Source organism: Callospermophilus lateralis, chromosome 19, assembly GCF_048772815.1.
Source record: "Callospermophilus lateralis isolate mCalLat2 chromosome 19, mCalLat2.hap1, whole genome shotgun sequence".
NCBI lineage: Eukaryota > Metazoa > Chordata > Mammalia > Rodentia > Sciuridae > Callospermophilus > Callospermophilus lateralis.
The window spans coordinates 19,485,322-19,502,461 of NC_135323.1; the positions used below are offsets into that span (position 1 = coordinate 19,485,322).

A 17,140-nucleotide genomic window follows, 5' to 3' on the forward strand; every position below is an offset into this window, starting at 1 on the left:
GTCCCGCGGGCCTGTCACGTGTGTCTGTTCCCACTGAAGCCCCCGGGTCTGTCAGCAACCTGGCCTCCCAGCCACTCTGTGCCTTCCAGCACAGGCCCGTCTCCGGGCTCCTCCTGCATCGCGTAGGCTGGCTGCCTGGTACTTTGTGGTCTCTGGCCGGCCTTGGGGCCCCAGAGGAATCTGCAGATTGGCGGCCAGAGCGGTGTGCCCCGGGGGCTTATGGGAGCGGCTCTGTCTGCTCCTGCTCCCAAGCACCCGGCTTCAGGTCAGGATCACGTCAGCCCAGCCGGCTCTCGCAGCCCCTGAGCAGTGGGCTCTTTTAGTTGTTTTGTGCATGTGTTTAATAAACTTTGTTTTTGGTTATTGACTTGATTATTTGAGTGGTACTAGGGGTTGAACCCAGGGTGCTCCTTCACTGAGCAACAGCCCCAGCATTTCCTTTTTATTTTTTATTTTGAGACAGTCTCTGGCTGGGTTCCTGAGGCTGGTCTGGCACTTAGCGGTCCTCTTGCCTCAGCCTCCTGAGTTGCTGGGATCCAGGCATGTGCACTCCTGCTGGCTAATAAACTTTATTTTTTGGAACAACTTTAAGTTCACAGACAAGTTAAGCTCCCGTACACCCCCAGCCCCGGCCCCCACAGCCTCTCCCACCATCAGCGCCCCACATTATTCTGGGCCCAGAAGACAGTCATACACAGGTGTCCCTGGGTCACGAAGCAGGCACACAGTCAGTTTCAGGTCAGTCCTTCTGTCTCGAAACCCCGGCATTTATACTCTGCCCCGTGGCTGGTGGCTGGTGGCTATCACAGCGTCAGAGCTCACCCAGGAGGATGAGGATGAGGATGAGGATGTCCTGGCCATCTCTGTCTCAGCCAACTCCAAGTTCCTGGGCTGGGATTCTGATTGCCTGGGGCTGAGTCAGGGTCTATCCCTGGTACCGCATTCTGAGATTTGGGGCCTTGGGTCATGTGCCCTCGTGGCTTCCCTGGGTCCTCACTCCATGGGCAGGGAGGAGAGGAAAGCAGCAGAGGGCAGTGTCTCTAGTCGGTGTGAGCCGAGCAGGCGCCTCGCCAGCTTTCTGCTACTGTAACAAACACCCGGAGCAGTCAGCTAGAGAAGAAAGGTTCATTCTGGATCTCAGTTGTGCATCCTTCCCCACGGCCTGGTGCCGTGTCACTGTTGGGCTTGTGTCGAGGCAGCATGTGCCGGGGGAAGCCGCCCACCCCAGGGTGAGCAGGAAATGAGACAAGCGGGAGAGCGAGAGCGGGGTCCCAGCACCCGTTCCAGGGCATGTCTGCAGGTGACTTTGCTTCCTCCAGGCCCACCCCTGAAAGGTCCCCCACCTTCCAGCAGCACCATGGGCTGGGAACCAGGATTCAACGGGGCCATGGGGGACATTCCACTTGGGAACTGTATTGACAGATAACTCCGCTTTCTACCATGACGGGTGACGATCCTTGTCCTACATCCCCCGACTCCTTTTCTCTAATGGCCTCAGAGTTTTTTTCCAGAAGTTCCTCCGGGGCCTCTGCTCTCCCCTAGTCCTGCTTTCTTGGAAATATCACCCTCCCAGGGGCTTGGCCACCAGTCGCGACCCCGCCCCTCCCCCCACAGGGGCCTAGACCCCCGGGAGTGGCCCTGTCCAGAGGCAAGCATCTCCTGGGCGCCTGGTCCCCACCTCGTGCCTCTCAGCATGTTGTCTCAAAGCCTTTGTGCTCCTGCCTTTTGAGTGCCCCTGTCTAATGGGCCCTGTGGTTGTGACAATCTCACAAACAGCCACCTGGGAGCAGAGCTGGGCAGTTCAGGAGCTGCACTGGGAACACACAGTGGCTCCTGTTTTATATTTGAAAACCAAGGTAATTCATTCCTCTTCCATCAAGGGAGCCTTGTGCAGTGGACCCTTCCAGAAAAGGTGTGGAGACGGCACCTGGAGAGGCGTATTTGCATGATGATGCCTCTGAGTTGAATTTATGCATGCTTTCAAATGTTAGTCTTCAAGTTTTCCGAGAAAAGCAACAATTCTCTCCGAAATTGCCCATTATGTGAAATGCAGGTGATTACTGCTGATTCACAAGGGCAGCGTCACCCAAGTGGTGAGATTGGGGCTTTGGCGCAGCCCATTGCTATGCACGGTCCAGGTTTATGTGTGTGCGCACAGCGGAAGGCATTTTAGTGGAAGGCATTTTATATAATTCCAAACAATTTAATAGAAATGTAATTCGACTGGGGAAACCACAGTCCGTCAGCCCTTTCAGAGAGCAGATAATGTTCCAGATTAAAGGGCTGGAGCTTTGTTCATTAGAGTCAAATAACGTGAGCGTGTGAATCACCGTTTTTCTTGCTGTTGGTGTATTTCAGAAGTGTGCCATTTTCCCATTATAATAATAGGCTCCATTTTCTTAAAATCATTTGATTATGATTGGTCCTGTCTATTCAGTTTGCAAATAAAAAGCTTTTGCGGTGATAAACTAGCTGTTCCCAGCAGCCTCAACCTCTGCTTCTGCCTTTGAACCGCCACAGGTCAGACCCTGCGAAAGGCTCAGAGAAGTCGGTCCTGCTCTCGGGAGAAAAAGGAGGTAAACGTGCCACTCGTGAGGGCCGGGGGAGGCCAGTGTGTCGGAAAGGACCTGGGGGCCGGGTGGAAATAAGTATGCTGGGTCCTCCTCTTTTCTTACTGAGTTCCCTCCTTGAATCCCAGACCAAATTAGAGTTGGCAGCTAGACTTGTCAACCCAGTGTCACTTAGAACAATAATGTCTTCCAGAGCATATCAGTTAGTTGCATGTAATAAATCACTCCGATTTCAGTGATTAAAATGTGCATTTGGTTCCTGGTTCTATGAATCGGCAATTTGGGCCTCCCCGGTGGTTGTGCTGAGGGGCTGGCTCTGCTGATTCTGGGGACCCCCTGCGTCTGCACTCACTGCTGTTTCCCGGGGGGCACCCTGGGGTCCGGCGGGGTGTCATGTCTCCCCACAGGTCCTCATCTCCCAGCAGGCTGGCCAGGGCTGCCCACGTGGGGCTACTGGGTTTGAGAGTAGGAGAGTGGCAGCTGCAGGACCTCTTGAGTCACAGGCCCGCAACTGGCACTTTGTCACTCGTGCCACTTGTTAAAACAAAAGGATATTTGCAAGGCTCACTGGGTCCAGGAGCTTCAAAGCAAGTCACAAGGTCAGCCCAGACTCAAGGGGTGGGGCAGAGTAAGAACCGGCAGCGGGCGGAGGCCAGGCCTCCCTTCCTGAGGGAAGGAGCCACAGAACGTGGTGGCTGGCCTGAAGCCTCCCCTGACTGTCGGGCCCCGGGGACGGGGACTCAGTCACTGTGTGCACTGTGTGGTCAGAGGAGGTGGGAGCAGCATCGTCACAGTGGGCAGAGGAAGCAGGACGGTCGTGCAGGCCCTGGGTCCCCTAACTGCCAGCACCGTCCACGAAGGTCACTGCAGGCCGCCTCTCAGGGAGGACGGTTCTCCAGGCCCAGGGAGCAACACGGTCAAAGCCAGAGCGAGGCGAGTAAGGAAGGCTGCACGTTCTCCGAGCTCAGCTGGGTGGGAAGCATGGCAAGGACGAGGTCACCACAGGCCACCACAGGCCCTCGGAGCAAGCCCCAAGCTCGTGGGAGTTAAGTCAGTCCTCATTTAGTGGCACGTGGGTGCAGGGAGTGAGGTGTGTGACATCATGAGGGACGCCCGCTGATCCTGAAGTCATCAGCACTCACTTCTGGTGGCACAGTGATGCCATTCCCGTGACAAAGGGCATTGTCAGGTCACTGGGTCCCAGGGCTCAACGATGGCCCCAAAGTTGGCTCTTTCTCTTTCTGTTGCTTTCCTCTTGCTCTCGGCCAGCTCTGAGGAGTGTGCTGGGCTTGGGCTGCAGAGGCCCCGCGGCCCTGCTGGGCCTGTCCCCTCTGCAGTGTGGGCCGCTCCTCTGCCTCAGTCCACCCACCTGGTTAGGGCCTGGAGCAGCGCAGGCGTCTTGCTGCTGCTGAGCTCAAACTGTGGCCTGGGTGGGCATCTGCTGTGGCCTGGGTGGGCATCTAACCTGGGCGAGCCTGGGTCCCCTGCTCTGGTAGCCTGCAGCCCCCTCCGTAAGTGCCAGCAGTGGAGGCCAGCATTCAAGGGGACTCGTTGCTCCCGCCTTGGGTCACGGAGCAGTGGCACCCCCACTCCCCCACCTTGGGCACTCAGCTGGGAAAGCTCGCCGCAGGGCGGGGCCACCGCTGCTCTCCCCTCCTTGGTGACCAGGCTCCCGGCTCCTGGCCCCCAGCTCCTCCCCTTGCTGGGGAGCATGTAGGAGCCTGTAGGTCCTACCTCTTCTAGAAAGTGCTGGAAGGAAAACAAAGAGCCGGGCTGTTAATCTCCACCCCAGGCTCAACCCGGAGACTTAAGAGATTTAAGATGGTTTCTGGCCTCTGAAAAAAGAGGGGGCCGCCTTTCTGCACGGGGTTTTTGTTTGCTTAGAGAAACAAAAGAAAGAGGCGCAGAGGGGCGGCCCCCTGCTCTGTCGCAGCAGCCTCCCCGCCAAGTCCTGGGCTGCGAAGCAGGGACTCCCCTGCAGTCTGTGGCTTCTGCAGGATGCCAGGTCCAGATCAGGCCCCGTCCCCAGGAAAGGCAGGGAGGAGTCTCTTTCCCAGAGCATCTTGGAACAGCTGCTGGGCCTGCCTTGAGCTCGCGTGGCTGGCTCGCTCCCTGGCTGGGGTGCCCGGGGTCCCCCCCAGGTGGTGACTGGGGACACCTCTCAGTGGTCCTGGGCCTGCCTGGTGAGGGGAAGAGGGAGGCTGCCTCATGAGCTCGCCAGGCCAGAGTCGTCCAAAGGTGAGCTGGGCCTGGCCCACACCCTGTGACAGCTTTGGGGGAAGCAGGCGTGCCCCGGTTTGGACGAGGCTGGGCTCTCGTACACACACCGTCTCCTGGCTTCTCTGGAAAAATAAGGAACCACTGAGTCCTTACTCCTACCAAGTATCCATGGGCAGTGGCCTTGACCAGTGTGGCTGCCTTCAGATGGGGTCCCCAGTTTGCCATCCCTGCCCCCCACCTGCTTGATATCAAGCAGGTCCACAGCGACTGTGTCCCCACAGGGCCGGGCACTTTTTGTCAGAGGTCCCCAACTGCCACCTGTTGGAACCACCTGGAAACTTTAAACACCCTGATGTCAAGGTCCGTTCCCAAGCCACTAAACCAGAACCTCTGGGGGCGAGGCCTTGACGTCAGCATTTCTTAACAACCACCCCCCCCAGGTGCCATGTGGCTGTGTGGGTGTGAACCAGGGCTTCCCTGCATGAGGTGGCCCCTGGCTCTGGACCAGGCACTCTGTACGCCATTGGCTCAGAGTCCCCGTGCTCCCCGCGTCACAGACACCACAAGACGCACGTCAGGAAGCCAAGAGTCAGCCGCATACGGAGCCTGGCAGCGCCCTCCCGGGAGGACTTCCTGGGAGAGGCGGCATGAGCCACGGCCTGGGAAGGGTCACAGTCATTTCTGGAAATCAGAGCACGGTTAGTTTGCACGAAGTCAGTAAATTCTTTCAGTTCAGCCGGTGAGAATATTCTCTGGCTCGTCTCTAACAAGGAGTCATGGTTCCTGCCTGCAGAGATTATGGAGTGTTTATGGCCCTTGGTCATGAATTATTAATGCTTTTGAAATTGTGGTCATTGTAGTTTACTCAAAAATCATTAGGAAGCCAATTTATCATACAGCGCTTAAAAAAAAGAAAAAAAAAATGAAAATCACTGAGGAGGTTGAAATCTTTATTCAGTCCCAATTCCCCAGGGTCCACGCTGGTGTCCAGGGCACCATGCAGCTCACAGGCCTGGGGCTGGGGTCATGTCCTCCTGCGCAGAGCCATGGAGGCCCCGCCACTCTGTTGGTTGGTACCCATGATGCGCCTGGAGGGCTGTAGTGCAGGTCCCGAGCCCCGCGTTAAGGAGATCAGCCGCAAATCCCATGGTGTGACCTCGTCGTGTCCCTGGACCCCTGTGACCGGCTCTCTAATGCCCTCTGCTGCGCTGGCGTGGAAGCTGAGGGCAGTCGTGCGTTCAGGCACCTGGCGCAGCGCTCGCCCGTCCTGGGCACGTTGCTCCTCCCCCTGCAGGGCCTGCCTGGCTCCCTCCAGACCGCAGGCGGACCCCTCCAGCCTTTCCCGTGTGTGTCCCCGGCAGCCTAGCTCCTGGTGCCCATTCCTAACACTCAGAGCCACTTGTGACCAGGGACTGCCGTCTTTTGCAGTTGATTGAAGATCCCCAAAACTGCTGTTGACAGTGCCCACATCTGCCGTGCTCGCTTTGTAAAGAACTGCAGAAGGCGCTTAACTCTCCCACCGAGAAACGCCACACCTCCCCTCTGCATGGGCCTGCACACACATGCCACTTCCTGTTATTAGCAGAGACTTTGGTGCAAGACTAGAGGCGCCCTTCATTTTTCCCAAGCAGAGGAGGAGACCGAGGTCTCAGGGGAACACAGGAAAGGAGACAGCGCTTGCAGGCACGAGGTTCTCTGGACACCACCTCTGTCTCTTCAGTGCACCACCACAAGCACCGTCTCAGCTCCTTGCTGCTGTCTTGACGCTTCTCTCTACTGGTGGCTCTTCATCTGGGAGTTCAGTTCACAGGCCAGAGGGAGAGCTGGTCCCCTGGCTAGTCAGCACTGAGAGAATTCATCAAGGCAGGTGGGACTGAGGGTATGGGGTAGCTCAGGGATGGAGAGCTCGCCTCGTCCGCATGAGACCCCTCCCCAGCCCCACAAAAGGAAAACAAAGGAGAAGGAGGAGGAGGGGTGTTTGGGGATCCAGTGCTTCTAACACCAGCCTCAGTTCCCACTGCAATCAGCTCCTTCTGGGCCCTTCCCTGATACTCCACAGTCTCCAACTACGCAGAGTATGTGTTCTGTCTCCTGTGCCACCTAGCCACGCCCTCCTTGGCCAACATGGCAATGACACCCATTATTCTGTTCCTGGGTTATTATTAGTAGTAGTATTAGTTTTACAGCTTATTGTGTCTTGGAGAACATCCTTGCAGGTTGCATGGGAAGACCTCATTCTTTTTATGGCTTTAAATCATTACAGATATACCAGAACACAGCCCTTCATTAATACCAGTTGTGTGCGGTAATGCATGCCTCTAATTCAGCTACTCAGAAGGCTGGGGCAGGAGGATCCCAAGTTAGAGGCCAGCTTAATGAGATCCTGTCTTAGTGAGATCCTGTCTCAAAAAAATAAATTAATAAAAAGTTTTGGAGATGTAGTTCAGTTGTAGAATATCCCTGGGTTCAATTCCCAATACCACCCCCCCCCAAAAGAAAAGAAAGAAAAGAGACCATCCTAGTAGGGCCTAGAGAAGTGTCCTGTTATCAAATACATTAATATATGTGCAGCAAAATATGAATATTCATCCAGAGTGAGACGTATAAAGGTCATACATTTCATGTCCACTTGGATGGGATTTTGCTGCTAAATAATTGCATAATGCACTAGAGGGTCCTGGTTAATGAATGTATAAGCTATTAATAGTCTTTTGCTACTATAAGAATCAAGAGTGTCCTAAAGCACATCTTTGTGCACATGTGCAGAAATAGCCAAAGGTTAAATTTCTTAAAAGTAGAATTAATGGATCAAAGGCTGTGTGCTTCATTGAGATCAATGTGTCCAATTCATCTCCTGATAATGAACAATATGGGCAGAGCTCTCTGTTCGAGGCCACCTTGTTGAATGCTGGCCAAGTTCAAGTGTGGCTGTCCTTGGCAGCAGTTCCTGCTTTGAAGCCTTGGGTCAGTCTCTTGGGAAGGACTTGGGGGCATGTCCAGCGCCTCGATTTCTGAAAATCTCTTACAGCCTTAGCTCAGAGCCCCGTCCTGGCTGCCTGCAGGAGGCCGGGGGACTGGCCACTCTCCTGTAGGTTTTGGCCCCTCTGGTGAGAAAATGGCAGGCGCTTCTCCCTTCCTCACTGCAGCTTAGTCCTTGGGCCACCAGGAGCTGTCCCTCCATATTTATAAGAGCTCAATTGCCTTTTTTGAAGGTTTGTTCAGGCTCGGGTGCAGCTCAGCAACAGAGCACGGGCTTAGCAGGCACAGGGCCTCGGGCTCCGTCCCCAGCACTACCTCCCCCCAAACATGTGAGTGGAAGGAGGAAGAAAGACACCTAGGCATGCAGGCTAGAGGCAGCATCACGGGAGCCTGCAGGACAGCGGACGGTCCAGCTGGGCACTTGGAATGAAACCTCTTAGTTGGTGTTTCTGGGCAGACAAGAGGGAAATCCGTTTGGGGTTCAACTGCCCAGTGAATCCCCAATTATCACGGCCAGTCCTTTTGATTCTTGAGGTCTTGGTCTCTGTGACTTTGAGAACTTGGAGTGGGGCCCCTGCACCATTGGCCACTTGTGATTTCTGCAGGTTGGAAGCAGGACGGTGAAGTGTCGAGCCTGTGACCCTGGAACCAAACAGCCTGGGTTCCTCGGCCAGGCATCTGACTTAACCTCGCGTGGCTCAACCTCCCTTCTCAAGGGTACGGGTGGTAGAACCTGTGGCAGGGCTCTGAGGGAGGAGTCAGCGAGTTCACGTGGGCCAAGTGCTTAGAACGGGCCTGACACATACCAGCAGCTCAGTAAATGTTGAGGATTGTGACTTAGGATGGCAGGGAAAGTAGCTTTGGTGATGAAGCTGATCCTTCAAAGACAAAAGGTGAAGGGTGAGTCTTGCCTGGAAAGAGCAGGACTCAGTTTGGGCCAGTGTCCCTCATTCATTTGGTACCACCATGTGCCAGGCGAGGTGACACGCAGCCTGTAATCCCAGCAGCTTGGGAGGGTAAGACTGGAGGATTGTGAGTTCAAAGCCAGCCTCAGCAACTTAGTAAGGCCACAGGCAACTCAGTGAGACCCTGTCTCTAAATAAAATATAAAAAGGGCTGGGGATGTGGCTCAGTGGTTAAGCACCCCTGGGTTCAATCCCTGGTACCAAAAAAGGGGGGGGGCATATAATCTATCCCCTTGGGAATGACCTTGCGTCTGAATCAGCCACCTGCCCCAGACTCTGGCAAGCAGGTAGGAGCTGCAGGGGACGCGTACGCAGACACAGCCCCCGTAACCCCAGTTTAACAGCAGCAGGGCCAAAATTTGAACCTCGAAAAGCAAAGAGGATCCATTTCTGATGCAATGCCAGGAAGGAGAGTGGCGTGTCTGGAGCCTCCTGGACCAGCTTAGCTCCCAGCACAGACGGAACTGGAGGAAGAGCCCCTCCGAGAGCTGCAGCTGGACCAGGAGACACGGCGGCGGCTTCTCTTCCCGGCCTGCGTTGGCGAAGCAACGGGCCCCTTAACAGCGCATCTGCAGAGTTCGCTCAGTCCTCAGATCACGGCCATGAAATTGCCTTTACAGTGTCCCTGTCACCTCCTCCCTACACTCGGGGAAGTCAGCTTGTGGGGTGTGGAATATGATTAGAAAAGAGAGTGGTATGACGCAAGAAAGGGAGGTGCCTGAGAGTGACCCCTGGACAGTGTGTCTCCAGGTCACAGGCAGCCCTGGGGACTGCCCCTCCGTCTCGGGCAGGGGCCTGGAGCACACCATGCCATGTAGGCCCCCGTGCTGCCGCTGTCACTGAGCGTGAGGACACTCCTCTCTCCTCTGAGGGCCTCTGTTTCCTCTGGGTTCCCCAGGCCTGGCAAGAACCAGCAGTTCTGACTTTAACCCCATGGGGGCCCGGGGGCCAGGTCTCCAGACCCTGCTCAGAGGGTAGAAGCCCTCCTGAAACCAGCTTCGGTGAAAGAGGGAATCTGTTCCCAGGGTGGGTGGCAGCAGGCATGGCTGTATCCAGGTGTCCTGACTCAGCCCTCTGTGCCCTGCTGTCCTGCACGACGGGTCCGTTCTCAGCAGGCTTTCAGTGGCAAGATGGTGCCAGCTGCCCAGGCTTACTGCATGGAGATGAGATGGCATCGGGAGAGAGCCTGGGCGCTGGAGCCAGGCAGCCTGGATGATCCTGGCCTGTCCCTTCCCCCTGAGCCTCAGTTTCTCCACATGTAGAATGGGCGTCTGTCATTGGGGTGGGGGGGTTAGAGGAGGGCTTGGCACATTGTGGCACTAGCCAGGCTCAGTCTGGCACCATCCTGGGGACATTAAGATGGTCAGAGAGGGGCGTCTTCCCAAAGGAACATAAGGACCACAGAGAAAGGGTGGGGAAGGGGAAAGGGTGGCCAGCAAAGCCAGGCGCCACTGCATGGCCACTTTGTGGAGGGAATGGCAGAGCCGAGATGGCATAGTCTCTCCAAGTGGCTTTCAGCTGGGCACTTGGTGCACGCCTGCAGTCGCAGTGACTTGGGAGGCCAAGGCAGGAGGATTGTGAGTTCAAGGCCAGCCTCAGCAACTTAGGGAGGCCCTGAGCAACTTAGTGAGACCCCATTTCAATAAATAAGTCTGGAGACATAGCCCAGTGGTAAAGCACTCCTGGGTTACACCCTCAGTATTAAAAAAAAAGAAAAAAAAACATGTAGAAACTTAAATTGTTTCAAAAAATATTCTTTGGGTCACTTGTGTTTCATTTCACACCTGGGAGATGGTTGTCACCAAAAAAATAGAACAGCAGTGATGGAGGGCCAGGGTCTGGGCTGGACTGTCTGGGTTTGCCGCTGGTGGTACCACTCAAGGACGGTGTGACTTCTGGAAAGTTCTGAAACCTTGGTGCCTCGGTGTCCTTATCTGCAAAATGGAACTGAAAATAGTACCTCCTGGTGGGCTGGCCAGGGAGTCCAAAGAGTGGCACACCGCCGGGGCCAGGGCTGGCTGCTCCTCCAGTCGGCCCCGGGTCCTTCCTGCTCCGTCCGCTGGGGTGGTGGGCTCAGGGCAGAGGGCAGCAGAGGTGCGGTGACACCTGCAGCCCCCACCCCAGTGGGCCAGACACTCAGAGGCCCTGGGTTCCAGACTAATGCCAGACAGCAGTGAGGTTAGAACATGCAGAAAGGCACAAAAATCCTCCCCCGTTCTGGATCGTCCCTGTTACTTGTTTATATGTTGCCTTCCCACTTTTTCCTGTACAATTACACATATTTCAGAATTAGACTCGTCCTTTAATCAGGGACAGTGAGTGCCTTCCATTATTCTTAACTTTTTATTTATTGAGGTATAACTTATGTATATAAAAAAGTAGATGATCTTTTTAGTTATTTACTTTTATATGGTGCTAAGGATCGAACCTAGCACCAGGCGAGCGCTCTACCGCTGAGCCACAACCCTAGCCCCCCCAAAATGGACAATCTTAGGAGTGGAATTGTGGGAGCACTTATGCAGGAATACACCTGAGCTGACACTCCCCACCTCAGCTATGTGGGGCATTCCTCGGGCCTAGGAGACCTGCACGTCCCCTCCCAGGTAACACACCTCTCCAAAATAACCGTGATCTTGACTCTGACAGCATAAATCTGCCTGAAATAGGACTTCATACAAGTGGAATCACAGTGTTAGTACTTTTTATGTATTTTTTCCCTGCTAAATGTGTCTGTGAGACTCACTCGTATTTTCAGGTGTGTCAGCCATTGTGGTGAGAGCTTCAGTTATTCTTAGAAAAATCAGGTTACAAAACAATTGGAGTTCATTGTCATTATTTTACAACTCCTGTTAGTACAATGAATTAAAATATGCCATCAGTCTTCCCTCAGTCTCATTCCCCTCCCCAGAAGTAACTACTATTAACTGGATGTTCATTTTTCTAGAGCTTTCTGAATTTGTGCGCCTCCCTTCATCATTTAGTTAGGAGTGCATTTGGCTTCAAGTAACAGAAAACACAACTAATAAGAGCCTGAATTGGGGGTCAGCAATTTTTTCCTGTAAAGGGCAGATAATAAATGCTTTGGTCTTACTCTGTCACCACTCCTCGATTCTGCCACCGAGTGCAACAGCCCTAGTTAATATGCAAATGAGTGAGTGTGGCTGTGTGCCAATAAAACTTTATTTTAAAAAGTGTCTGGCCACATTCAGCCTGTGATTGTAATTTCTTGACCCTTCACCTAAATAATAGGGATTTATTTGGTTTATGTGGCAAGAAATCTGTAAATAACCTTGTGAGGGAATCTTAATCTGTGCCTCTGTTGGGGAAGCCCGTGGCTCTAAAGCCTTGCCAATAGCGTGAATGGCCTTTTACGTTTCGCCAGTCCTCTCTGTCCCCACTCCTGTGTTTGGTGAGTGCCTCGGCCTGATCGTCCACGTTGTTGACTTCCTATTGATTCTCTCCTTAACAGACTGCAAGGCCCTGTCAAATCCTCGGATCCTGTGGAGCACATTTAAAATCTCTCTGCTTTGTTGTTTTCTCTGTTCTTTGGTTGTTCTTTCTTGTGTGTTTGTGTGTGTGTGTGTGTGAGTGTGTGTGAGTATGTGAGTGTGTGTGTGTGAGTGTGTGAGTGTGTGTGTGAGTGTGTATATGTTAGTGTGTGTGTGAGTGTGTGTATGTGAGTGTGTGTATGTGTGTGTGAGTGTGTGTGAGTGTGTATATGTGAGTGTGTGTATGTGAGTGTGTGTGTGCGGCACTGGGGATTGAACCCAGGGCCTGTGCGTTCCAGGCAGCCACCCTCCCCCTGAGCCACACTCCAGTCCTTGGTTGTCATTTCTTCTGCTTGTTACACGGCCCCCCGCTTCCCTAGTGCGGGCTTTCCTGGAGCCTTGGTGCTCGGTGGACATATACCTAGGGCTACCGAGGTGGCCTGTTTTCTGCTCGGTGGGTACCCTTTCCTCCCTTCCTCACATTTTGATGTGGCTTTACCAACATGGAATGTCTCTCATTCTAACTGGGTCCCATTCTTGTGGATGGACCCAGGTGGGACTCCCTGCGGGGTACTGTGTCTTCTTAGTTTGCCACCGCGATTGTGGCAGAGGGGAGGACTTGTCGCGAGAGCGTGGTGGTGGTGGCCTGTCTTCTGAACACAGGGCCTCCCTTGTCCTTCCATCCGGGTCCTTTCTGTCCCAGTGGCCACCATCATGGCTCTCAGAGGCTGGTGGATCAGAGGGCCACCTCTGGCCTCCCTTGCAGGTGGGGACTCTCCTGCCCTCTGCCCAGGCCTGCCCCTCCCTGGGCTCCTGGGCTTGGTTTGGAGCTGCCCAGGCGCCCCCTGCCTGGACAGCGCCTCCTGGCTTCTGCTTGCCCGTGTCTCTTTGTCTTATTCCAGTTCTGTCTGCCGTCCGTCCACTCCTCAGGGACTTCTCAACATTTTTAATCTGCCAGTGCCCCTCCTTGTCCTCCCAGGTGTCCTTTCTGAGGACATGCGTGGGTGGGAGAGCACAGCGTGCCGATGGCTCTTGGTCTGCCCAGCTCCATCCCTTCTCAGGGTGACTTCTTGGTAGGGTTTCACCTTCCTGGTCACCTGCATCTGGACAAGTTCGTTTTTCTCTAAAATGAGACAGAATCGGGACCAGACAGAACGTTCCGGCTGCGCACTGGTCCCCTGTGGGGTGGGGTGTAGTGCCCAGCGAGAGCTGGACTCCGAATCCCATCTGCTCTGGGCTCACCCTCCCTGTGCCTGGGGATGAGGACGAGGGTGCCACCTCACGGGGTCAATGAGAGGGTCAGCCGACAGGGGGAGGGGCCTGGCCCCCAGCAAGTACCAATGCTTGTCAGTACCCTTCCTCTCTCCAGGTCCCAGCGTGCCACCACGTGTGCCCTGGGTGGGAGCTTGAGGCCACCACACCAGCTGTCACCACGCCAAGCACCCGAGCCCAACGCTCTGTCTCTGTCCCGGAACTTTCCCCAGGCCACGCTTCCCTCCCAGGCCTCTGCCGCCTGGACCTTGACCTTGACCCTGTGGATTTTATTCACCATGTAAAGGTCCACCGTGGAGCCCACAGAAATCGATCTGGACTCAGAATCTGTCATCCACGTTTTTCCGGGTGTCCCTCATCTGAATGTCATCCACAGACTTAATAAACAGCCCTTGATAAAATTATGGCCCGGGATAGGACAAGGACCCAGGCGCGCCCCCCTTCCCGGGAAGAGTCATCTAGACGGCTGGGTGAGGATGATTGGCCGGGGTCCTGTAATAGCATGTCCTTGTGGCTTGATCACCACAACCGCATTGGCGGCCACACAGTGGGTGTCGTGGACCAAGGGCCAGACTCCAAGGAACCATTCTTCATGTGTTACTTTTATTTCTCAGAGCAGCTCTGCAAGGCATCCGTATTACTTAGGACTTGGTTAAAAAATAAACTCGACCTAGCGGCAGCGGCAGGAGGACAGGTGACTTCATCATGAAGCTCTGAGAGGGAGCGTGGCCGATTCCGAGAAGCCAAGGGCAGGGACGCATCGGGTGGCAGGAGCAGCCGGAGCCCTCCTGGTCCCAGGTCCCAGGAGGCTCCTCTCTGACAGTTCTTCCCGTGGCCCTCTGCTCCGGTGTCACTCTTCCTCCTTGGTACAAACGAGCTCCCCAGAGACTCTCTCCCCTGAGCTGTGTCTCCAGCCCTTTTTATTTTACTTTATTTTTTGTTTTTGACACTGGGTCTCATTAACTCACTGAGGCTGGCTTTAAGCTCGGGATCCTCCTGCCTCAGCCTCCTGAGTCACTGGCATTACAAGCTTGTGTCACCGCCCCCAGCCCAGCTTTCTCTTTTTCTCAGTTCACCTGGCAGAGAAGAGTCCCCACCAGTGACTCCTAAATTCACTTCCCCCTTCCAAGAGAGTAGCCAGACCCTCCCCAAATCTGTGAATCCAAGCTCTCCTGGGTCTGGTCCAGCCAGCCATGGCCGGTGGCAGGGTCTGTCTTGACCTGACTCCCAGGACTCAGTGCTGTGACCTGCTGGCTCACAGGGCAGGGTGACACAGAGGACAGCTGCACATTGACAAGTTGAAGTGAGGTCCCAGGCGCGCAGCCTGGGTGGGAGGAGCCGGGCTTGATGTCCCTGGGTCTCTGCGGCAGCTCCTTGAGCATCCTGCCCAGGCTGGCTCCGCTGTGTGTCACTGAGGACTGGCCACCGACTCAGGCGAGGGACCTACCGTGTGTCGTCACCACAGTTCAGCCCCTGGCCAGGGTGCAGGGGTCCTTGGTACTTCTTTCCTGGACGACTCAGTTGACGCCGTGTCTCAGAAGCCACGTTTCACAGAGGGACGTGACCCTGAAAGGCACAGGCATGCGAGCGCATGTTTGTGGACTCGGGGTGGTTTTCGAGGACCTGCAGTGCCCTGTCAAACCTGCAGCTTCTCGGGGTGGAGAGCAGGCTGCAGGGGCACCAGGCCCTGGGGAGCCCTAAAGAGGGGCGGGTGGCTTGGCCTGGGACAGCAGCAGGGCTGCCAAGAAGGGGCGGGTCCCGGGTCCTGGGAAGGTCAGCCAATCGGGGTGGGCGGGGCGTGGCTGGGAGAGGAATGGAGGGGCCCCGAGGACCTCAGGTTTTAGTCCGAGGACAGGAAGGTGGCTGTTGCGGATGCAGGTTTGGGGATCCTCACGAGTGGTGTCGCGGGCAGGGGTGGGGGAGCCTGCAGTGGGGAGGAGCTCCCGAGGCGGAGTCTGGCCGGGGGTGGATCACTGAGGACAGTTTCCCTCTTTCTTTTTGGCACTGGCGTTACTGAGAGCTCGGACCTGGCCTTCGATGCCATTCAATGCCGAGGACATGGTTTGAGAAACAGGAAAACGTTTTCTTGGTTTGCTCGCAAAAGAGAAGCACAGGGGACCCCTGCCCAGGGTCAGGGGTGACTCGACCTTCAGTCCAGTGCTCTCTGTCTGGCTAACCCGGGAGACGGTCAGTCCTGAGACCTTCTGGGGCCGTCCCCAAGTCTGGGTGACTTCCTCCTGCAGTGGGAGGGCCGTGCTCCTGGACAGGAAGCTCTGCCCAGGTGGGAGGAGAGGTCATCCTGTGTCCCTGAGCTGGAGAGAAGGAGAGAGGAAGAGAAAGAACCTGACCATTTAGAAATAGTCACAGGGGCAGAGCAGCAAGGCTCTGTTCAAAGCATGAAGTGGACACTGTTCCCCCGGGACTGGACCCAGAGGCGCTCTACCACCATCCCGCGTGCCCAGCCCTTTTAATGTGTTGATTTTGTCTTTGAGGCAGGGCCTTGCTAAGTCGCTTAGGGCCTTGCTAAAATGCTGAGGCTGGTCTTGACTTGAGATCCTCCTGCCTCAGCCTCCTGGTGGCTGGGATTACAGGTGGGCACCACTGGGCCTGGCCTGATTGTTTTCCTTTTCTGAGGAGGGAGGGAGGGAGGGAGGGTCGGGAAAGGGGATTACTTGTGGGATAATAATGAGAATGGCTTCCTTGGAAATAAAAACCATCTCTAGTCCCTTCTGCTCATCCCTGTCTTTCCCTACCTCCTTCTCTCCCCAACCCCTGGCCTGGAGTAACCATTGCTGCTGGAGAAGCCTGGCCTGCCACCTTCTAGACCTTTTTTTGTGTGTGTACATACCTGAGTGTACCCAAGTACACCTGGAGCCCGTGTCATGGTGCTCCCTGGGAGCCCAGCAGCCACGAGGCCGAGGCAGGGCCTCACAAGTTCCAGGCGGGCCTCAGCACCTCAGGGGGCCTCAGCAACATAGGGAGACCGTCTCAAATCAAAACCCAGAAGGATTGGGAGTGTGACTCAGAGGTACAGAGAGAGCACCCTGGGTTCAGGTCCCAGGACTGCAAAGAATAAAAGTGTCATCTGGGGAGCTTGGGGGCTGTTGAACCTTGGTGTCATGAGTCACCACTGTGCAGCGGCTTTCTGACCTGCCGTCCTGGGGCTGTGGTCTGGGGATTCACGCCTGGTGTCCGCTGGCTCTCCTAATCCTTTATCTGTCTGAAGGAGGCTGGTTGGCTTCCAGGTCAGGTCCAGGGCTGGCCAGCTCCACTGCCCCAGGCCGGAGGCGAGGCAGAGCCTCAGGGCAGGAGAAGGGCTGTCAGCTCCCAAGCTTGGAAGCAGAGCTGGACAGTCCCCAGCTGGAGGACCCGTGGGGCCTGGCACATTGTCCCCTTCTCCTTGGGCACCGTGTGGCTTTCTCTGGGTGGACTCCAGGGCGTGGGGCCGGTCTGGGTACATGGAGGCCAGATGCTGCTTCTTGTTGTTTTGTTGGTTTTTCTTGTTTTAGTTCATCTGCCGCAGGCTCCCGACCTGCCCCTGGCTGTGCTGGCCCAGCCCCGGGCGCTGCAGGCTGGAGGGAGCAGGAGGAGGCCAGGAGGACGGAGCTTGTGACCTTTCTGGGAGGAGCGGGCCACCTGGGCTGAG

General features: G+C 55.5%; 1 protein-coding gene across 5 annotated transcripts in view; it reads left to right on the forward strand.

Annotated features, from left to right (window-relative positions):
• Katnip (katanin interacting protein) overlaps positions 1-17,140 on the forward strand; it is a 142,270-nt gene that overhangs the window by 15,941 nt on the left and 109,189 nt on the right. For 3 of the 5 annotated variants that reach the window (XM_076840192.2, XM_076840196.2, XM_076840197.2), the window contains exon 2: positions 2,521-2,576. The exons of 1 other annotated variant lie outside the window; for it this stretch is intronic. In XM_076840192.2, the coding sequence (XP_076696307.2) occupies positions 2,521-2,576 (56 nt within the window). Of the gene's footprint in view, positions 1-2,520; positions 2,577-15,311; positions 15,373-17,140 lie in introns of those variants that run through there. One more of the 5 variants, XM_076840193.2, reaches the window with a different exon arrangement.